General features: G+C 38.1%; 1 protein-coding gene and 1 long non-coding RNA gene across 3 annotated transcripts in view; one reads left to right on the forward strand and one right to left on the reverse strand.

Moving 5' to 3' along the window:
• The window catches only part of LOC126355394 (dynein beta chain, ciliary), a 677,699-nt gene that overhangs the window by 254,037 nt on the left and 399,382 nt on the right, over positions 1-24,280 (forward strand). Inside the window, exons 27-29 of the mRNA XM_050005692.1 lie at positions 2,405-2,501; positions 13,586-13,734; positions 19,786-20,010. Coding sequence (XP_049861649.1) covers positions 2,405-2,501; positions 13,586-13,734; positions 19,786-20,010 — 471 coding nt within the window. The remainder of the gene's footprint in view (positions 1-2,404; positions 2,502-13,585; positions 13,735-19,785; positions 20,011-24,280) is intronic.
• LOC126355395 (uncharacterized) overlaps positions 9,760-24,280 on the reverse strand; it is a 60,297-nt gene continuing 45,776 nt past the window's right edge. For both annotated transcript variants that reach the window (XR_007565498.1, XR_007565499.1), the window contains exon 3: positions 9,760-10,217. This is a non-coding gene — a long non-coding RNA (uncharacterized LOC126355395). The remainder of the gene's footprint in view (positions 10,218-24,280) is intronic.

Raw genomic sequence — 24,280 nt, forward strand, 5'->3', positions numbered from 1 at the left:
CCAAGTGTATATCACTCAATGGAGACAATGTTGAGATGTAAGATGATTTGTTTACGAAACCAAGATTTTTTTATTGCTTTTTATACCAGACGTATTGAACCATCCTTGAATGAAAATCATGTTTATTTTATTACAACTCTGAAGCAACCAAGTCTTATTTATAATAGAACTTGTTTCATTGATATATAGAAAATGTACTAATTACCTGAAAGTAAATGACAGGAATAGCAGGATTTGAAGTGATATATCTACACTACTGGCCATTAAAATTGCTACACCACAAAGATGACATGCTACAGACGCAAAATTTAACCGAAAGGAAGAAGATGCTGTGATATGCAAATGATTAGCTTTTCAGAGCATTCACGCAAGTTTGGCACCTGTGGCGACACCTACAACATACTGACATCAGGAAAGTTTCCAACCAATTTCTCATACACAAACAGCAGTTGACCAGCATTGCCTGGTGAAACATCGTTGTGATGCCTCGTGTAAGGAGGAGAAATGCGTACCATCACGTTTCTGACTTTGATCAAGATCGGATCGTAGCCTATCACGATTGCAGTTTATCGTATCGTGACATTGCTGCTCGCATTGGTCGAGATCCAAAAACTGTTAGCAGAATGTGGAATCAGTGAGTTCAGGAGGGTAATATGGAACGCTGTGCTGGATCCCAACAGCCTTGTATCACTAGCAGTCAAGATGACAGGCATCTTTTCCACATGGCTGTAATGGATCGTGCAGCCATGTCTTGATCCCTGAGTCAACACATGGGGATGTTTGCAAGACAACAACCATCTACACAAACAGTTTGACGACGTTTGCAGCAGCATGGACTATCAGCTCGGTGACCATGGCTGCGGTTACCCTTGATGCCGCATCACAGACAGGAGCACCTGCGATGGTGTACTCAATGATGAACCTGGGTGCATGAATGGGAAAATGTCATTTTTTCGGATGAATACAGGTTCTGTGTACAGCATCATGACGGTTGCATCCATGTTTGGCGACATCGCAGTGAGCCCACATTGGAAGCGTGTATTCATCATCGCCATACTGGCATATCACCCAGTGTGATGGTATGGGGTGCCATTGGTTACACGTCTCAGTCACCTCATGTTCGCATTGACGGCACTTTGAACAGTGGACGTTACATTTCAGATGTGTTACGACCCGTGGCTCTACCCTTCATTCAATCCCTGCGAAACCCTACATTTCAGCAGGATAATGCACGAAGGCATGTTGCAGGTCCTGTACGGGCCTTTTTGGATACAGAAAATGTTTGACTGCTGCCCTGGCCAGCATATTTTCCAGATCTCTCACCAATTGAAAACTTCTCGTCAATGGTGGCCAAGCAACTGGCTCGTCACAATGCGCCAGTCACTACTCTTGATGAACTGTGGTATCATGTTAAAGCTGCATGGGCAGCTGTACCTGTACAAACCATCCAAGCTCTGTTTGACTCAATGCCCAGGCGTCTCAAGGCCGTTATTACATCCAGAGATGGTTGTTATGGGTACTGATTTCTCAGGATCTATGCACCCAAATTGTGTGAAAATGTAATCACATGTCAGTTGTAGTATAATATATTTATCCAATGAATACCCATTTATTATCTGCATTTCTTCTTGGTGTAGCAATTTTAATGGCCAGCAGTGTAAGTTTTAAGCTGACTACATCTTCCTCATATTATCTAATGATCCATATAGTGGCCACTGAATGCATTCATGGCTTATAGTGATTTTATCTACAATGCAATCAGCATCTCACAGAGAAGGCAGTGCTGTGTGACTTGAATTGTGTCACTGGGTACATGTCAGTTGAAATGTTATTCTGTCTACTTATGAAGCCACTTTTATATGGGATAGAACCAATAGTTCATGTAATGGCAATCAAATAGTACTATTATACCTTATGTATGTGTAGGTGTCTATTGGTTGGTAGCATGCCGAAAATTTTGAACTTTTAGTGTTAATATGTGTACCTGTTAAAAACTCATTCTTACTAGCAGTATAGCAGTATAAATACTTAAAAATGGATCTCAGCTTCACAAAAACGGTTATTTTTTATAGTTCTGTGAAAGATAAATAAAAGAGGGAAGCTGTAATGAAATTCAGTTGCACAAAAACCCAAGAAAGATCTAAACTCAATTAAGTGATTGCTAACTCTGTCAAAATTTCTGCTAGTAATAAGTAAGAGCTTCTTGTCTCTTTGGGCATAGCTCAGTTGTGCTACAGTTTTTATTTTATCTAACAATTTATTTAGAATAATGTGTAATAGCCCTAAAACTTTATGACCATCACCTATATAAAATTTGCAACTGATAGAAAAACATCTGTATAAGGAAAGTTACTGATTCTGTCCTCAGAATTGTTATTTGAAAATTGTTTTTATTTATTCAAAGGTACGCTTTGTGATGGATGAAAGCACCACCCTATCTGACCTCCTCGCTCTTAATCTTCATGAATGTGAGGAAGAAGTGAAAAACATTGTGGACAAAGGTATTATTCTTAGTCAAATGAACTATATTTATAATTACAAGCAGTTGTTTTGGAATGTCTTTATAAGTAGCAAACAGAACCAATTGCCCTCATCGACATATGTAACAGTATAAACGAAAAATTTTGTCTGTCATTTCAAAAGATTTGCCAAGACAATGATGTGCTTGGTTGCATTTAAGACACTGGCAGTCATCTTGAGCATCTTTTGTAATGGTCAGAAACTCTTAAGAGTCACAAAAAACTTTATATGAAACCATCTAGTAGGGGTAGCAAATAAATAATGGAATACCACTGTGACATGACTGGAACATCTTCAACAATGATTATGTATGTTTTAAAGCATTACGTTTGTCAGCTATATATGCAGTCTTCCAGAATGTGTAGATAGCAATACTGTTATGAGGCAATACTGTGAACTGGTCAAAGATGATGGCATGTAACTGAATGCTTACCAATCTTTCAAGCTGCTTATCTTGAAGACAGTCGGTTTTTATGGCATAAATACAGATGAAGAGGTATGTGGGCCTATGTTTTATGGAAATTGATCTATGCTTTTCACTAAGATGTCAGTAATGCCTTTCAAGATTGTGGTTTGCTCTAATATATTTTCTGTGAGCATCCATAATTAAACAGTAAGAAATTATTATTACTGGCCATGCACAAAAAAATGTTTTCATTTGGCTGCTGTATTTCATGTAAATTTATGTTTCCACTCTCAGTACATACATTTCATAATTTTGTACCACCAGACGTCAAACATTACAGTAAATACGTTTTTATGTCTCAACTGTTTTGTATCAGAGTAACTTCTGTGGTGAAACAGTTGCTCGCCTCATCAAAAACAATCTGAGTTTATTGCTTTGCTTGAAATGTTGTTTTATTATGTCCTAATTACATTCCATTGTTAAAAGATTTGACTAATTATTTTTGTACCTTTTTGGATGTCACTGATTACCATTTGTATTATTTTGTGTAAATCAGAATTTGTGTTTTTGATGTTGGTGGTGGACTACTTTAACAAGGTCTCTGTTTTTACTACACTATCATATAAATACAGTTTTCCTTCATAGCAGTTCTTAATTATATTGTTTTTGCATCATAAGCAGTAACGTACCACACATTCCACTAACTGTTGTTAAAAAAAAAATGTATCTCATCTGCCACTTCGCTCTCAGTTTGGGAAATTTCTTGTGAAATGTGAATGGTGTTAATTACTACTGCAACAAGAAAATGCTGTACAATAAAATGCCGCTTTTATTCTTTTCAAGGGACTTTAAAAAATTGAGTAAAATATGGGAAATAATTGGATAAGCTGTAAAAGTAATGTATAGGATCTCCACCTTGCATTTTTGTACTTTATGTGAGATATGAACATAATAGGCATCAAAATGCAGGTCAGGGACTTATTTCGTATCTAATAAAGGTTTATTATCTTGTAAAAGCTGTTGATTTAACTGGAACTGCTAACAGTCTGCAAAGTAAAAACATTTGACTTGACTTCATACATTATAATTAATGTTTTTGAGAACCCTACAGCTGTCAGTTATTATGTAAACAATTCCATATTTTTTTCATGTTTATCTCTACATGTTTTGAAAATTTATTCTCCATGTAGCAGAGATGCTCAGTCACAGATAGGTGTAGCAAAAAGACTGTCAAACAAGTAAGGTTTCAGACAAAAAGAACTTAATTGGAATTGGACAACATACAAATGCAGCTCACACACACATGGCCACAGTCATCGTTAGGTTCAAGTATAAGTATTTAGTATGACGTTGGTTATGTTTCTTGCCTCTCTTGCATCATAACCATATTTTTGAGTTTATAAGGTACTGTTCTTCCTCCATTGTGTAAAAAATCAGACACATACACACTATCACTCAAATTTAAAAACAAAGATGATGTGATTTACCCAACGAAAGCTCTGGCAGGTCGATAGACACCTACAAACACAAACATACACACAAAATTCAAGCTTTTGCAACCAATGGTTGCTTCATCAGGAAAGAGGGAAGGAGTGGGAAAGACGAAAGGATGTGGGTTTTAAGGGAGAGGGTAAGTTTGTTTGTTAAATATCACAAAATTTGTGCACTTGACAATGAGAATAAATTCTCTAAACATGTCTTGCTAAATGTTAAAAAATGTGTAACTGGTGCTATGTTTAAGCCAAAAAAATTTGAGCAACTGAAAGTGAGTAAAGGTGTCAACTAGGGGTACAAATGGCCACACTACAGAGCGTGATGATCACAATAGTTATGAAGGTGCACATGTGTAGCAGAGAATATTTGGACATGATCCTGATTGGTCATGGTACCTTCATTTCAATAAACCTAAACTCTCCCATCAGCCACTGTGCCAAGTAGAGCTTGGCAGCAGCAGGAGTTAAAGCCAAGGAAATTAAAATAAATCACAAATTGTTTCTACTTTTACTGATTCATGTATTCTGGGTAGAATGTCCTAGTGCCAAGAAACTTAACCACGTAATGTTACCATGTAATGCTTGTAAATGCTATTTGATGACCAACAGCACCAGCGTGATAATAGCATCATTTTATGTCAATTAAATTTTTTCATAATGAGTAATTTGTTAGAAAATTTTTAATATGTTGGCTCAAAATAAGGTCAGAGTTAACACTATGAACATAGGAAATTTGATGGGAGCAATACAAAGTGTTAATTCTGGAATGTAAAAGCAGGGTTATACTGTCTTTATGTTGTCACAATCTCAACACTATTAATACCGTACCATTATTGTTCCACAAACTTCAATGTTGTTGCTCTCTGAAGTCTTCTTTTTCAACATTATTGTTGTGTATGAATGAAAAGAAGTAAGTTTTGAGTTTAAGATCCCATCAAAAACAAGGTGACTGCAGATGAGGCACAGATTGAGGAAGGAAATTGGCCTTGGATTTTCAAAGGAACTGCCATAGAATACCACAGTGTTTTTATATGCATGGCCATCTTCCATAGCCATCTTATTTGTCTTTTTTTTTCTTTCTCTCATAAGCAATTTGCAGATTAGCTGAGTTTTCCACCAGATTTGTTTTGCTTGATTGTTGTTGTTGTTGTTGTTGTTTTCAGTCCTGAGACTGGTTTGATGCAGCTCTCCATGCTACTCTGTCCTGTGCTAGCTTCTTCATCTCCCAGTACCTACTGCAACCTACATCCTTCTGAATCTGCTTAGTGTATTCATCTCTTGGTCTCCCTCTACGATTTTTACCCTCCACGCTGCCCTCAAATGCTAAATTTGTGATCCCTTGATGCCTCAGCACATGTCCTACCAACCGATCCGTTCTTCTAGTCAAGATGTGCCACAAACTTCTCTTCTCGCCAATCCTATTCAATACCTCCTCATTAGTTACGTGATCTATCCACCTTATCTTCAGCATTCTTCTGTAGCACCACATTTCGAAAGCTTCTATTCTCTTCTTGTCCAAACTAGTTATAGTCCATGTTTCACTTCCATACATGGCTACACTCCATACAAATACTTTCAGAAACGACGTCCTAATACATTGCCATTGCCAGTCTACATTTTATATCCTCTGTACTTCGACCATCATTAGTTATTTTACTTCCTAAATAGCAAAACTCCTTTACTACTTTAAGTGTCTCATTTCCTAATCTAATTCCCTCAGCATCACCCGATTTAATTTGACTACATTCCATTATCCTCGTTTTGCTTTTGTTGATGTTCATCTTATATCCTCTCAAGACTGTCCATTCCGTTCAACTGCTCTTCCAGAACCTTTGCTGTCTCTGACAGAATTACAATGTCATTGGCGAACCTCAAAGTTTTTACTTCTTCTCCATGAATTTTAATACCTACTCCGCATTTTTCTTTTGTTTCCTTTACTGCTTGCTCAATATACAGATTGAATAACATCGGGGAGAGGCTACAACCCTGTCTCACTCCTTTCCCAACCACTGCTTCCCTTTCATGCCCCTCGACTCTTATAACTGCTATCTGGTTTCTGTACAATTTGTAAATAGCCTTTCGCTTTTTCCAATTCTACAAATGCTAGAAATGGAGGTTTGCCTTTTCTTAATCTTTCTTCTAAGATAAGTTGTAAGGTCAGTATTGCCTCACGGGTTCCAACATTTCTACGGAATCCAAACTGATCCTCCCCGAGGTCGGCTTCTACCAGTTTTTCCATTCGTCTGTAAAGAATTCATGTTAGTATTTTGCAGCTGTGACTTATTAAACTAATAGTTCAGTAATTTTCACATCTGTGAGCACCTGCTTTCTTTGGGATTGGAATTATTATATTCTTATTGAAATCTGAGGGTATTTCGCCTGTCTCATACATCTTGCTCACGAGCTGGTAGAGTTTTGTCATGACTGGCTCTCCTAAGGCTGTCAGTAGTTCTAATGGAATGTTGTCTACTCCCGGGGCCTTGTTTTGACTCAGGTCTTTCAGTGCTCTGTCAAACTCTTCAAGCACTATCATATCTCCCATTTCATCTTCATCTACATCCTCTTCCATTTCCATAATATTGTCCTCAAGTACATCGCCCTTGTATAAACCCTCTATATACTCCTTCCACCTTTCTGCCTTCCCTTCTTTGCTTAGAACTGGGTTGCCATCTGAGTTCTTGATATTCACACAAGTGGTTCTCTTCTCTCCAAAGGTCTCTTTAATTTTCCTGTAGGCAGTATCTGTATTACCCCTAATGAGATAACCTTCTACATCCTTACATTTGTCCTCTAGCCATCCCTGCTTAGCCATTTTGCACTTCCTGTCGATCTCATTTTTGAGATTAGATTGCTTGATTAGTAAAGCATAATCGGTATTGAATTTGCATATATAATATAGTCCTTACATTTTGATTCCTATGTAAGCAAGATTGTTTACATCTCCAAAGTAACTAAGACATAAAAATATATTTTGTATGTTAAATGTTTACAAACTCAGCACTGATATTTTACTATTAAAGCTAAATGCATGTTTTGAAAAACTTTCCTAATGTGCAGAATGTTTGAAACAGAAAAAAATAACAAAGGGAAACAGGTTTCATGTAAAATGACAAAACACACAGACTGAAGTCACCTCAAGTTCAAAGCTAGGACATACTTAGGTCACTGGGAATAAGGAAAAGTAGGTTCACAATCTCAATAACAGTAGACAATTCACATGAATGTAACTGGCAATCTTTAGGATTCTGTTTTTCCATGGTAACGTATATTCCTTATATGATGCAATGTGTGTCGACAGTTGTTTCTTCGAGGTGAGTGTTAAAGCTTATCAAGTCTTTGGTGTGATTGGTGTGTTGTGATAATAAGTATAATTCTCATTGTAGGCCACATTTTTTCTAAGAAAATTGAGCACATTGTCTCTCAGAATATATGTTATTTTTAACAGGTTATTAAGTCACTAAGGTGGAGACAAACAAATATTAGAAAAGGGGTAAGACAAGGATGTGCTCTCTCTCCTCTTATATTCAATGCTTACATCCAGGAAGCTATAGACCAAGTTCGAGAAACTACTGAGGTGGGGATCAAAATTAATGGGCAGAAGTATGGCATAATGGCAGAATGGGCATAACATGGTACGTTATGCAGATGATATTGCTATAGTCACGGAGACAGAAGAAGATCTAGAGGAAGTCCTCAGAACAACGGAAAAAATTCTATACAATCAGTATGGAATGAGATTAAACAAGAAAAAGACTAAAGTGATGGTATGCAGTACAGGAGCAGAATATGAACCTCCGAGAATTAGAATTGGAAGAGAGGAGCTGGAAGTGGTACAGGAATTTACTTACCTGGGAAGCAAAATTACAAGGGATGGTAGAAGCCGGAAAGAAATTGCGACCAGAATACAAAAGGCCAAAATTGCATTTAATCGGAGAAGGAACTTACTCACCAGCAACAACATCAGTCTGAAAATAAGGAAACGCATCATGAAAGGTTTCGTTTGGAGTGTGGCCCTATATTGATGTGAAACTTGGACAGTTGGAAGAGCAGAGAGAAGACGGCTAGAGGCCCTGGAGATGTGGTGCTATAGAAGGATGATGAAGATCAGCTGGACAGACAAAGTAACAAATGAAGAGGTGCTTAGAAGAGTACAGGAAACCAGATCTCTGTGGAGGCACATCCAAACAAGAAGAGACAAACTTGTAGGGCACATCCTACGACACAACAATATCATTGGAACAATAGCAGAAGGAGTTATTGAGGGAAGGAATCGGCAGGGGCGACCAAGGATATCATACATGCAACAGATCATGAATGACGTTGGATGTAACACATATGTGGAAATGAAGAGGAAAGCAGACAGAAGAGAGGAATGGCGCTCTGCTGCAAACCAACCTCAGGGTTGAACACTAAAGAAGAAGAAGAAGGTGGAGACCACAGGGAATTGCTGGCTGTTTTTTTTTTTTAGTGAAAGCAGTAAGAAATCATTCACCAATGTGCAAATTTTATAGAGCAATATCTGACTGAAAAAATTTTAGAATTTTGAAGGAGGTGATAGAAAGAAAATTAAATTACTGCCAAATGTGCTACTATGCCATATTCATCTGTAATGAATTTGTTACTGTCTCCCCCTTACCCCCTTCTCCATCTTGACTTCCGATGAAACTGCACTAACACAATTCTACCAGGAGAAAGTAGTCTATGTGTATCTTGTTACCTTGAAAACTGTGTTGATTAAAAAAAACTGGAAGTAGGTGCTAGTTGTGTTCACAAACTTCCTCAAATGATAGGTGCCAGATTCTTAATGTTCTACAGAAATTTGTTTAGGGTATGTCTCATAGCTTCTAACATCCAGCCAAGCATATACAGGAAGTGCAGTGTGTAGCATTTCACTGACTTTCATGAAAGAAGTAGTTTAATATTTTTCCAATTGTGTATGATGGGCCCTATATACTCATTGAACACCTGAAGGAAGAAGGATTCAGTGTCCTGTTGGTGATGAGGTGATTCAGAATGCAACACAAGCCCAGATTTGGGAAATAAGGGGAAGGAAATGACTTTTTGAAGGAACCACCATGGAATTTGTCTTAACAATTTAGAGAAGTTACAGGAAACCTAAATCTGGTTAACTGGATGGCATTTATGGTGGTATGTAGCACATAGAGTCCATTTACATCTACAAAGTGCGTTCAAAAAGTTTTGCACAGTCGTCTCTAATTTTTTTTTCTTTTTTTTCTTTTTCTTTTTCTTTTCTTTTTTTTTTCATGAGGAGACCGAATTTTTTTGTGAACATACTTGGAACATTTAGCTATACATTGAACCTATTCAATGTAGCCTCCATCAGCTGTTACACATCTGGCTCAACATTCTTTCCATGATGTAAATGCACTTTGGTAAAATTCTGGGGATTGACTTTTACACCATAGCTTGACACAGTAAATAAGGTCTTTCTCACTATCAAATGTTTTACCACACAGGTGGGCCTTTAGATAACCAAAGAGGTAAAAATCGTCACACATCTGTCATTTTGTATGATTTGATCAATGGTCTCCTTATTCACATCACTCACTGTCGTCGATGGTCTACCACATCATGGATTGTCCAGTAGAGAGAAATCACCTTCTTTAATCCTCTGCAACCACCACTGGATACTGATGTGATTCACTGTGTCCTCCTCATAAACAAGGAGCAACTTCCTGTGAATCGATGTGGCAGAGTCATAGCCGGTCTTGAAGAGGAACTCCATCACTGACCATTGTCACAACCTGACATCTACTTCATGGACCATTATGGCTCACCTGTAAATAAAAGAAAATACTTTTATACACCAACTTATAGCTAAATGTTCCAAGCATGTTCACAAAAAAATTCGGTCTCCTCCTGCAAAAAATAAAAAAATTAGAGAAGACTGTGCAAAACTTTTCGAATGGGCTTTGTGCATACATACTCCGCAAGCCACCACACTGCTCAAAATGGGGGGGCAGCTTGTACTAGTCACTCCCTTTCCTGTCCCACTTTCCTGGAGCAAGGAAAAAATGATTGTCTATATACCTCCATAAGAGTCCTAATTTTTCTTATCTTTTTTTTGCTGTCCTCACGTAAAATGTACGTTGGTGACAGTAAAATTGTTTTGCTGTTAGCCACAAATGCCAATTCTTTAACTTTTTCCCAATAGCATTTAACAAAATTAATGTCATCTTTCCTCTAGGGATTCCCATTTGACTTCACAAAACATTTCCGTAATACTCACATATAGGTTGAACCTGTGAGTAATTAATCTAGCAGCACACCTCTGAATTGCTTCAATTTCTTTTTACCTGACCTGGTACGGTCCTCAAATGGTCAAGCAGTATTCAAGAATGGGTTGCATTAGTGTTCTATATGTGGTTTCATTTATAGATGAGTTACATTTCCTTAGATCCTTCCATTAAATTGAAGCACTTTCCTTACTACTTACTTTACTTGCTTGTTCTGTTTCATGTAACTTTGCAACATTATAGCTAGATATTTAATTAATGTAACTGTGTCAGTTAGCACACCACTTGTACTGTATTCGAACACCTACTACCATCATTCCACACCACACAGTCACTTTTGAATAATTTTGCTCGTACTCTGCCATCATCTTAGTACCATGTTCAGACCAGTGTTGGCAATGAAGGCTGTTTACAATACCACAAACTTAGAAAAAATACCTCGTTAGGCCAGATGTTTGAAAAATGTTGACAGTCTTTGTGCCAATTCTGCAGGAATTCTTCAAATTTGATTCTGTGCCAACAATATGTAAGTGTAAGTTCTTTTATATAATGAGGCTCTGGTGGGCAAATATAAGAAGGGTAAAAGAATGGACCCACAAAATTACGGGCCAATATCCCTAACTTCAGTTTGCTGCAGAATCCTTGAACATATTCTCAGTTCAAATGTAATAAACTTTCTTGAAACTGAGGAGCTAACATCTCTGAATCAGCGTGATTTTAGACAGCATTGCTTGTGAAAAACTCAGCTTGCTCTTTTCTCACATGATATACTGCGAATTATGAATGAATGGCAACAGGCTAATTCCATATTTATAGATTTCTGGAAAGCATGTGACGTGGTGCCCCATTGCAGGCTGTGAATGAAGGTAAAAGTATAAGGAATAAGTCACAGATATGAGAGTAGCTCAAAGACTTCTTAAGTAATACAACCCAGTACGTTTTCCATAATGGGGAGTGTTCATCACAGATAAGGGTATTGTCAGCAGAAGGAAGAAGGATTCAGTGTCCTGTTGGTGATGAGGTGATGAGGTGACTTGGAATGGAATAACCACATTAATCAAGTAAATGGTAAAATAAGTTTTGAATATTCTTTGAGTGTGTTGCGAGAATTTACTTTTCAGAAAACAGTCAAAAGTGTATGCTATGATCACATACAGAGTCACATGATATAGAGCAGGACATTACAGGGTAATTCTCCAGCTGCCCTCAGCACTGTAGAATTGTGAGAGCCATGAGGATCATTTATGGAAGCAAAATTAGAGACTCTTTCAAATCAAAGAGTGGAAAATCCAGGATGGAATATGACAATACTATGAAAAGGATAGTTGCTACTCACCATATAGCAGAGATGCTAAGTTGCAGATAGGCACATCAGAAAGACTGTCAGAAAGTAAGCTTTCGGCCATCAAGGCCTTCATTGGAAATAGACAAAACACACACATACTTACACAAACACAACTCCCACACACATGACCACAGTGTCTGGCTGCTGAGGTCAGACTCAGTTGTGTATTTCTGATGAAAGCTTACTTTCTGAAAGTCTTTTCACTATATGGTGAGCAGCAACTATCCTTTTTGTAATGTTGTCAGGTTCATTAATATCTATTGTCATAAGGACAGAGATCCTAACATTGCCTCACATATATATTCTCATGAGAAAAAAAAAGTTCCGACTGAATGCAGAGTAAAGAAAAACAGTGAATTTAATAAACATTACAAAAGAATGAACTCCAGGCTACATTTGTTACAAGCTAATACACAACTTTGTCAAAAGGAAGCATTCCACATGGGCGTTCAGCGATTTAGTAAGCTCTGTAAATGTATAAAGTCTACAGAAGATAATACATAATTTTGATCTCACATAGACCTGTTGTAATGTTTGTAAACCATTAGCTAATCAATGTAAATAATTTTGTCTGACAGCTGTTTAAAGTCAGATCACATGAACAAAATAAATAAATGAATTTCATCCCTTCAATTTATGCCACCATCTCTTCAGAGGAACCATTCTACTGCAGATCTTGTAGTGTGGTTAAATCTATACTCACTTCAGAACAGTCACAGATCTGGCCATGTTACTCATATTGACAGTGGGGAACACTGGGAACTGAGACATTATTAAATTTTGCTTTATGGTGAACATATACACAAAAATTTAGAAAGATTATGCTAACATAAGATGAACCATAGAATTTTTTTAATGGTCTGCTAATTTTTACACACCCAATTTGTTTGCTCAGAAAGCTCAGAATTTGAGAAAAATTTCTTTTCTCAGTGCTATTGAATGTACAGTGAGTTGATAATTCAATGCAAATGATTATATATTTATTTAATGTACTGTAGTTTATAACGGTTACTTGCATCTGTCATTCTCAGACTTTGTTCTGCACTTGCTACACCATCATCTGATAAATATAAAATTATGATGAGGAATTTAATGGAAGCAGTAAGCAGACTACTTTTTAGCTGGTATGGGAAATGCTCATATTCTTCTCCTCATTTATTAAGTGTGAAAATTTACCGAATGGTTTAGTATGATACATTTATATTTGGCACCAGCAAAATGAAATTGGTGTTTTCATTAACTGAATTATATTTTTATAGTGGTTTCTAATGAGTGTTATGGTTGTCGTATATTTTTTGTAATAGGATAACTAATGCAATATTCATTATAGTAATGTAATTTATTACTTCACTGAAGTGTTCTCTTTGCTCTAGTTCTAACAAAGATTCAGTGCACTATAATACACAAAAAGAAGAACATTTTGCTTCTTTCAAATTTTCTGAGAACCGTGTGTAATTCAGACCAGCATCTTAGTTCAGTAAATGATTTTCTGAGTAGTTTTGAGTATTGTGTATAAAGAAGCTCATTTTTACAGTATAATAATATTAGTATTACTCAACTTTAGCTGTCAAAGAGATGTCAATGGAGAAAGTTCTACGTGATCTTCACACAACATGGTCAAAGATGGAATTTGATCAAGAGACACATTCACGTACCGGATGTACATTGCTGAAAGCCAGTGAAGAGCTCATTGAAACACTCGAGGACAATCAGGTACAGTATAATAATTTTTGTTGCAGTATATTTGTGAAGCTTTCACTTTTCTTTGTGTTAGCACTTCATGTGGAGATATGACATAAATTCAGTAAACATGAAACACAGACAGATGTTTGCTGGAGTCTATAAGAAATGCAAACATATGCTCCCAAATTCATATAAACTAAAATAGCACTTTGACAGTGAAGTGTGGTGCCCCATTCATAGTGCAAGTATTTAGTTATTACTGTGTGTCACATGTCTGAATAGAAATGCACTGTCTGTTGTCATAGAGTGAGAGTATGACACTCCTTTCGTGATTGTAATGGCTGTTACACAACACACAAAATTATCTCAAAAATCTGGAAGACAAACACAAATGGAAAATTAAAATTAACACATGTCCATGTGTATGGATTTGCAATGCCCTTTGCTTTAAAATAGGGTTATATGAAGCCTCTTTCATCAAAATGTGCTTGTACATCTTTATTTTATGAGTCAGAGACATGTTGTAACATTTGAATTTAGAAATAACTAGGCAAAAAAGTATGCTGATTTCCTATCTGAAAGGAGTGTGGTTACTTTTGACTTTTGGATAGCCTAACAGTATCCCCAACATATACATACTGAAAACCACAATAAATTAGAATTTAAATAAACAACCACGTACAAAACACATAAAAGATTTTAATATAACTTATTAAAAAAGTGTGAGAACTTCATGTAATAACATAAAACACTGTATCAGGAATGCAGGTTCGTTTCAATACTGTTAACAGCACCAATTTGATCTCGTAGAAGGAGAAATCAGAAAATGGAACAAAATGCATCTACACATATATTTATGCCAGAACACTCATATCATGTTCATACACAAGCAAACAACAATATGTTTGGACTAAAGTAAAGAATAATCTTGCATAGAACACAGTAATATTAGAGATGTGTGACTGCCAAGAGTCAGCTTTGTCAATAAAAGATACTGAGTTAAATATTAGCATTATGGGTTGGATTGTTGCAAGTGTGAATCCCTCATTTGAAGACCTCTTTCTGTCTCAACTTCTGATACAGTACATTTTGTTAGGACTTTTTAATGAGCAAATCAACACTGCCAATATAAAAGAGCTACAAAAAATTTGATGTGCTTAATAATTTGTTTGATTATCCTGAACTAAATATTGAAAAATAAAATTTTAGTGTATTAGGACCTTGTAGTGGGTGATGCACGCTTTTACTGAGTGTTGATTGCCAGGTTGAACTTCAGCACACATTCACAATATGTTTGGTTCAGCTAACAACTGAAAGATTGATTGTGATCATAAATGAGAAACAGAAACAAAGTCCAGTGGCATAATACCATTTCTGAACGGAAGCCTCATCCTGGGTGACTGGAGGATGACATCTGTAGGGTGTCACACCATGTGGCATACCTTGAATCAGTGCAGAGATGGTGTGGTGAAAAACAAAGCATCTGGGGTGGTCTCAATGAGTTTTGATTGATGGGTGACAAGGTGTAACTGGCTTGTGGCCCAGAAGTGAGTGGGCAATTGAATCCTGCCTGCTGGAGGTTGAGCTGTGCCTTAAATATTCAGCAGGGTGGAAGTACATCTGCAACCACATGACATGCAGAGGGAGCTTGTTTTGATAACATCACTTCCAGTTTCCCGATGTGAGCCCATCACTCAGAACTTGTCTGGTGCCCATTAGTAGCACTTGTAACAAAAGCCTGTTTGTAAACAGTACTGCGTCCACAACATCTGATGCCCTGTGGTATTTGTAAGTAGAGTATGTAGGAAGAAATTCCTGTAGGCTAAGAGGGAGCAAACCTGTAGCAAGATGTGATGGTCAATGACAGCAAATGCATTTATAGCAAATTGTCAATTAAACAAAGTTCTTACCATAAATGATAATCAAGAAATAATCTGTGAGAAATTATTACAGGACAAGATAGAAAATCATTTCAGTGTGCCAAGTATTATAAAACCTGGTTCACCAATCAAGACCATTGTTAAAAAAAGTAGTCAAATTAACTGAATAGTGAAATTAACTGAATACTGAAAGAATTTCAGAGGAAGATGATGTATTCTCTGGATTGCATGTTGAAATTTAACACCCAAAATGAATATAATGGTTCATCCAATACCTCTAGACAAGAAGCTATTAGTTTGTGAATCACTTCATGATAGTGTGTGTGGGGAAAGGGACTTTCTGTGAATTTTGAAATCAAAAGATCATAAAGAAATGAATGTACAGTTCGTAATTTACATCTAAACAGATGCAGAAAGCCTCTCATTTGCAATAAGCTTGCACCTTTCATACATTTGGTTCAAATAAAAAGACCAATACAATAGTGAAGCAAACACAAGTGGAAAAATATAAGAAATGACTGTCATGTAGAGAAAGAATAGATAAAAACACTGTTGTGAATTGAAAGTACCAAACAAGAACAAACAGACAGGTATGGACCAGTATGTGAGCAGAAACAACCAAAAGAGAAGAAACACACCTGGCGAGCTGAATTTCAAACTTACAAATACAGTAACAGTATAATGAAAAATATAGACGCTGCTCACCATATAGCAGAGATTCTGAGTCACAGAAAAGCAAAACAAAAGGACTCGTACACAATTAACTTACAGCCAACAAGGCCTGCGTCAGAATTATACAACATACTCACACATACACTCATGCAACTCTTTCTCTCTCTCTCTCTCTCTCTCTCTCTATCTCTCTCTCTCTCTCTCTCTCTCTCTCTCTCTCTCTCTCTCTCACACACACACACACACACACACACACACACACACACACACCTGACCACAGTCTCTGTCAACTGGAGCCAGACTCAGTCTTCATTGTAAATAGAGTGACAAGGGAGATGTTAATGGATAACTGGGTGAAAAAGGGCTATAATAAAATGAAAGTTGGAAACCTCTTAACAGAAGAAAAGTAGAATCTCACAACAAGTAAACCAAAACGCCAGAAGTCAAACACCAAGTATTGCATCATTGTGGGATCAGGATTGTTTTTCTTCGTGGCAAAGTGATATTTCCACTCCTAATGATCCAACTCCCCAAGACACTATCCAAATTGAACCCTGCCTGCAACAGTTCCGTCCTCCATCACAGCGGGACCCACCTCCTCTTCCTCAAAATCACCCTCTCCAAACCTTCCAGGAATTTCTCACTTCCAGCCTTGCCTTTCAATCATTCTTGAAAAACCTTAATCCTACTCCCAACATCACCACAGCCGAAGCCCAGGCTATCCGTGATCTGAAAGCTGACCGATCCATCATCATTCTTCCGGCTGACAAGGGTTCCACGACCGTGGTACTTGATCGTCGGGAGTATGGGGCTGAGGGACTGCGTCAGCTTTCAGACAACTCTACATACAAAGTTTGCCAAGGTAATCCCATTCCTGATGTCCAGGCGGAGCTTCAAGGAATCCTCAGAACCTTAGGCCCCCTATGAAACCTTTCACCTGACTCCATCAAACTCCTCACCCCACCGACACCTCGCACTCCTACCTTCTACCTACTTCCTAAAATTCACAAACCCAAACATCCTGGCCGCCCCATTGTAGCTGGTTACCAAGCCCCCACAGAACGTATCTCTGCCTACGTAGATCAACACCTTCAACCCATTACATGCAGTCTCCCATCCTTCATCAAAGACACCAACCACTTTCTCGAACGCCTGGAATCCGTACCCAGTCTGTTACCCCCGGAAACCATCCTTGTAACCATTGATGCCACTTCCCTATACACAAATACCCCGCACGTCCAGGGCCTCGCTGCAATGGAGCACTTCCTTTCACGCCGATCACCTGTGACGCCTACCTAATACCTCTTTCTTCGTCACCTTAGCCAGCTTCATCCTGACCCACAACTTCTTCACTTTTGAAGACCAGACATACCAACAATTAAAGGGAACAGCCATGGGTACCAGGATGGCCCCCTCGTATGCCAACCTATTTATGGGTCACTTAGAGGAAGCCTTCTTGGTTACCCAAGCCTGCCAACCCAAAGTTTGGTACAGATTTATTGATGACATCTTCATGATCTGGACTCACAGTGAAGAACAACTCCAGAATTTCCTCTCCAACCTCAACTCCTTTGGTTCCATCAGATTCACCTGGTCCTACTCCAAATCCCATGCCACTTTCCTAGATGTTGACCTCCATCTGTCCAATGGCCAGCTGCACACATCTGTCCACATCAAACCCACCAACAAGCAACAGTACCTCCATTATGACAGCTGCCACCCATTCCATATCAAACGGTCCCTTCCCTACAGCCTAGGCCTTCGTGGCAAACGAATCTGCTCCAGTCCTGAATCCCTCGACCATTACACCAACAACCTGAAAACAGCTTTTGCATCCCGCAACTACCCTCCCAACCTGGTACAGAAGCAGATAACCAGAGCCACTTCCTCATCCCCTCAAACCCAGAACCTCTCACAGAAGAACCCCAAAAGTGCCCCACTTGTGACAGAATACTTCCCGGGACTGGATCAGACCTTGAATGTGGCTCTCCAGCAGGGATACGACTTCCTAAAATCCTGCCCCGAAATGAGATCAATCCTTCATGAAATCCTCCCCACTCCACCAAGAGTGTCTTTCCGCCGTCCACCTAACCTTCGTAACCTCTTGGTTCATCCCTATGAAATCCCCAAACCACCTTCCCTACCCTCTGGCTCCTACCCTTGCAACCGCCCCCAGTGTAAAACCTGTCCTATGCACCCTCCCACCACCACCTACTCCAGTCCTGTAACCCGGAAGGTGTACACGATCAAAGGGAGAGCCACGTGTGAAAGCACCCACGTGATTTACCAACTGACCTGCCTGCACTGTGACGCTTTCTATATGGGAATGACCAGCAACAAACTGTCCATTCGCATGAATGGACACAGGCAGACAGTGTTTGTTGGTAATGAGGATCACCCTGTGGCTAAACATGCCTTGATGCACGGCCAGCACATCTTGGCACAGTGTTACACCGTCCGAGTTATCTGGATACTTCCCACCAACACCAACCTATCCGAACTCCGGAGATGGGAACTCGCCCTTCAGTATATCCTCTCTTCTCGATATCCGCCAGGCCTCAACCTCCGCTAATTTCAAGTTGCCGCCACTCATACCTCACCTGTCTTTCAACAACTTCTTTGCCTCTGTACTTCCGCCTCGACTGACATCTCTGCCCTTACTCTTTGCCTTTAAATATGTCTGCTTGTGTCTGTGTATGTGCGGATGGATATGTGTGTGTGTGTGTGTGTGTGTGTGTGTGCGCGCGAGTGTACATCTGTCCTTTTTTTCCCCTAAGGGAAGTCCTTCCGCTCCCGGGATTGGAATGACTCCTTACCCTCTCCCTTAAAACCTACATCCTTTCGTCTTTCCCTCTCCTTCCTGAAGAAGCAACCATCGGTTGCGAAAGCTAGCAATTCTGTGTGTGTGTTTGTGTGTTTTGTTCATGTGCCTGTCTGCCGGCGCTTTCCCGCTTGGTAAGTCTTGGAATCTTTGTTTTTAATATATTTTTCCCATGTGGAAGTTTCTTTCTATTTTATTTCTATTTATTATTGTAGAGATATATGTATATTTTTGATAGATTTTCTGTAATATTTATTTTCTGTAATGTTTATTGCTTCTGTAATATTATTTAACTGCAAGACTTGTTTTACTGCAACGGAACCTGAGCTGTAACTACTTTAATATGAAACTGATTGGCACTATTTACATACTACACAACAAATTTGTAAAACTGAGATGTTCAATAGCATGTGATAAATTCACAATGTGGATCAGTGGAACACAAAATAAATAAATAATTAATTTGACTGCCCCTTCTAATTAATTGAAAATGAAATCAATTATTAAAAAGTAGTTGGTGCAAGCACTGTGTTAGTAGATGCCTCAAAAAATAGTTTCTGCCATTAATTGCACACTGGTGCCTAAAAATTCATTTGAATTGAAGAGGGATGCACTATGTACTTTCCATAAAACTTGTGTTTATTTTTATCTGTAATTAGTTTTACAGTTCTAAAGAAGCAGTCATTTAATAAATTTTAATGGACACAGGTGCAGCTGCAGAATCTCATCACATCAAAGTTCATAGCTCACTTTCTTCAAGAAGTATCAGCATGGCAGCAAAAGCTGTCAGCAGCTGACCAGGTTATTACTACGTGGTTTGAGGTACAGAGGACATGGATTCACCTTGAATCAATTTTCATGAGTTCTGAAGATATTCGCAAGCAATTGCCTCGTGATTCAGAACGTTTTGACTACATTGACTTTGAATTCAAGGTTTGTAAAATTTGATGCTTGTTACTAAATTTAACCATATGCTGCCTGGTGGTGAAAATACACACACTGTCAAGTCACATCATTATGACTATTTTCTTGACATATATAAGGTGATACATAACTAATGAAGGTAAATTTGGTTGTGACCATTTGTCTGTATCCATTTCACTTGCTATTGTCATGGGTAAATCTGCATTAGAAAAGAATATGTCCATTGGCTTTGTCCAAGATAGGTAGCATCTATGAAATGGCGAAGTTCACCGACTACTCATATATATGTCTGTTATTAATATTTAGAATGAATGCCTCAGTGTGAACATTGTGAATAGCTGTAACTTAATCTGCAGAATTACTACATGCCACTGACGTCTACAATGAGCATCAATGATAATACTGCATTGAAATGTTACTGTTTATGCTTGGTTGTGTGGTAACACTCCATGTATGATCTTCCACCTTGATGTACAAAAGTCACCATTGGACTTTGTTGTGATGTGCGGGCCTGGAAAAGAGCTCCAGGCTGTCCAAGATAGTAAATGACATAACAGTTTTACGTCAACTGTTGTGTATTTTACATGCAATGTTTTTCTTGTACAGCTTCAGTTACAACAATAGATGAACAGATCTATCTTACTTTGTAGCCCATGACAGATTACAACATATATGTGTATTGCTTTGACATTAGCTATCGAATCAATGACAGTTCTTATAATGATGTTTCAGTTGTTTGGGAAAATTTACATTCTTGCCCTCGTCTTTTTACTCCTTGATCTCCAAGGCACTGCCAAGCCACAATGTCAAAAGAACAAGCGAGTTTCCACAGCAAATGAATACACATGACTGTCATTGTACTTTGTTGATGTCCAGAGCTGACAACTTTTGCATCCCATCTGTATATTTGTTAATAATATTTCTCATAATGAGAAGACCCAACACTTACAAACTACCTAAACTACATTTTCAGGTACCACCAACATCTTTTGTAGACCTAAGAGGATGAAGATGGAAGATATTATTTCAAAGAATCCCTTGTTACACCACAGTATGAATGTCAACTGATTTGTTGCAGTGTGATAGGAATGCCATCTGACATGCTGCAAATGTGATGGCTCATGGATCAAAACTATTAGGGGCATCTTTACTTCCGACTGCTGCAACAGATCGGCAGACACTGCTGTGTATGGAGCTCTAATCTAGACAAATGGTGTTTCCTTCCATACTATGATAACAAGGTTAAAAATCCATGGCTTTGCAGTGAAGGACTTCAACATAATCATATTTCAAGTTAGTGCACTTGACAAATGTTTTTTTAGATGAATAGCTTCTATCCCTGAAATGTGATCCTGGAAGATCTGCAAGCAATTGGTATAAGATCTCCAAATATGGTTGTAAGGTCTGCAAAATACTCCTGGAAAGTTCCCATAATCCAGCCCCTTCATTGGTTTCAAACCATTCTCAACACACAAATTTATTTTGGGAAAAAATAGAAGACAGAGGCTACTATGTCTGGTGAATAATGATGATATTACAATGATTTGTAGGAAATGTTCATAAGTTTTCATATTGTCAAAACTTCTTTGTTCACAGGAGCATTGCCATGATAAAATATCTATTTATTTATTGGAAGGTAGTTTTTGCTTTGAGAAGTATATATCTCCCAGTAATATAACTAAAAACAAAGATGATGTAACTTACCAAATGAAAGCATTGGTATGTTGATAGAGACACAAACAAACATAAACACAAAGTACAAAATTCAAGCTTTCGCACCCAACGGTTGCTTCATCAGGAAAGAGTGAAGGAGAGGGAAAGACTAAGGGATGTGGGTTTTAAGGGAGAGGGTAAGGAGTCATTCCAGTCCCGGGAGTGGAAAGACTTACCTTAGGGGGAACAAAGGACAGGTATACACTCACACACACACACATGTCCATCCGCACATATACCGACACAAGCCTTTACATATGTCTGCTTGTGTCTGTATATGTGCTGATGGATATGTGTGTGTGTGTGTGTGCGAGTGTATACCTGTCCTTTTTTCCCCCTAAGGTAAGTCTTTCCGCTCCTGGGATTGGAATGACCCCTTACCCTCTCCCTTAAAACCCACATCCCTTCGTCTTTCCCTCCCCTTCCCTCTTTCCTGATGAAGCAACCGTGGGTTGCGAAAGCTTGAATTTTGTGTGTGTGTTTGTGTTTGTTTGTGTCTCTATCAACATACCAATGCTTTCGTTTGGTAAGTTACATCATCTTTGTTTTTAGATATATTTTTCCCACGTGGAATGTTATATGCATATCTCCCAGTAAGTTAGATAATATGAATATTTTAATCTTGTACCTGTGGTTTAAAAATTACCAACTTTATAATGTTATGTAGTTAACTGCAACTTTCAGTGCCCCAATTAGAGTGCAAATATATGTACTTTGGCCTGTTCATTAGTACTTTGATGAGCTTCTGTGTTATGTATTCATGTGTATGTGGTTGTGTATTGAAGCTAATTTGAATTTGTAATTTAATTAACTAGTATTTTACTATTCGCCTCTTTCTTTCCGTTTAAATAGATCATCTTATATTGACTTGCTAAGAATTCAAAACTGAGGCTCAAGTATATAATTAAAAAATTATACAATCAACTTCATTGTTTTTGTTGCACCATTGGCCTCCAACCACTGCTGTGATTGCTCTGCCATTTCTGACATGAAGTGATGGATCCACTTTGCATCTACTGTAAAAAATTGTTGCTCAGAATAATTGGACTTTTTAAAAAAAGTTTAAAAAAAGAAGAAAAATGTTTTAAACATATCGTACTGCATTTGCTTTCAGACTGCTTTAAGAAATGCAACATGAATCTTACACGCATATATGTGTATTACAGTTAATGTAAAATGTACTATACTCTGACTTGCGATGTCAGTATGGTGGTAATTTCCTTTGAGACCAAACTACTGAGGTCATCAGTCGATAACAGTATGGTGTTACATATTTCACACGCCTTTAACTACCTGTTTTCCAGTACAATATTATTCACTTCCTCCACATTTTCACCTTTGGTTGCAGTTTCAGGACATCATTCATATGGGTCAATGTCAAGAGAAGAACAACCACAATTGAATGTAGATGTCCATTTCTTAACTGTTGAAAATGGTGGAGCAAATCCCGTATTATCTTCACCAACTTTGGATCAATTTCTGTTGATAATAAACGGTTGAATACAAAGGATTTTGTGCTGACATAGTATCCCAGTTCCCCCAGTAAATGAAGCATTCACACATTAACCACCCTGAAATGTCATATGTTTACAAATGCTCTGTGCTTGGCAGAAGAGAGAGAAAGATGGGATGGAGGAATCAAAAGAAAAAAGGGAAGCACAAAATATCATTGTTATCAGTACCTTACTGTTGTAATATTGGTGCACTTGTAGGAGAGACTTTTATTTACTGCTGTTTCTGAAACTAGACAGGTGATAGTTGACAGTATGTATCCACATATGAACATTGCATGTCTAGTAAGAAACAACATGGAAGAGACAAAAAAAAAAAAAAAAAAAAACGTTGCACTTGAAAAATGATTTTCCCTTGTCCTGATGCCCGCTTGCCTCTATGTGGTGCACTCCTGGTAACACTTAAGAGTGTGATTGCCAGACAGTCTTCAAATATCCTCTCTGAAGCACATGATAGCACAATACACTCCACATGACAGCAAATTTAACTGGCCCTTCTAGGGGCTTTCTAACAAGGAATCTTGGACCATGTATCAAGATCTGCCAACTCAACATAGAAGAGATACAGTGGGCCAAACAACAGGACCAGCTTAAAATCCTGGTACAAAAATATTGATATCTTAGTTACTCAGGAAACCCATATTGACAGTGAATCCTAGTTAACCAAGAGAGGGAAAATACCAGGATATGACTTGTTACAAGCCAGATACCATATGGAGTCACTATTAACATTTGCTCCTCCATGGATCATACCCACCTGGTTAAAATAAGATATCCATCAGCAAAAATATTCATGAAGGCATCATCGAATTGGGAGAATGCCTTAATAGTGCACAAACACAAATACAACATAAAGAGAAATATCAGTGGCACACTAGTATCAATTCCAGTTGAATAGCAGTCCATATTGAGCTGCATTTTGTTGTTTGGACTTTGACAAAAAGTAGCTCTTCTTCATGAATTTAAACTGCATACAAGGCAACCTGTAACTCCCTATCCCTAAATGCACTTTTATCATAGAAAGAAACCAGCTTCAATCATCAAAAGTAGTACAC

The sequence above is a fragment of the Schistocerca gregaria genome, chromosome 3 (assembly GCF_023897955.1).
Source record: "Schistocerca gregaria isolate iqSchGreg1 chromosome 3, iqSchGreg1.2, whole genome shotgun sequence".
NCBI classification, from domain to species: Eukaryota; Metazoa; Arthropoda; class Insecta; order Orthoptera; family Acrididae; genus Schistocerca; species Schistocerca gregaria.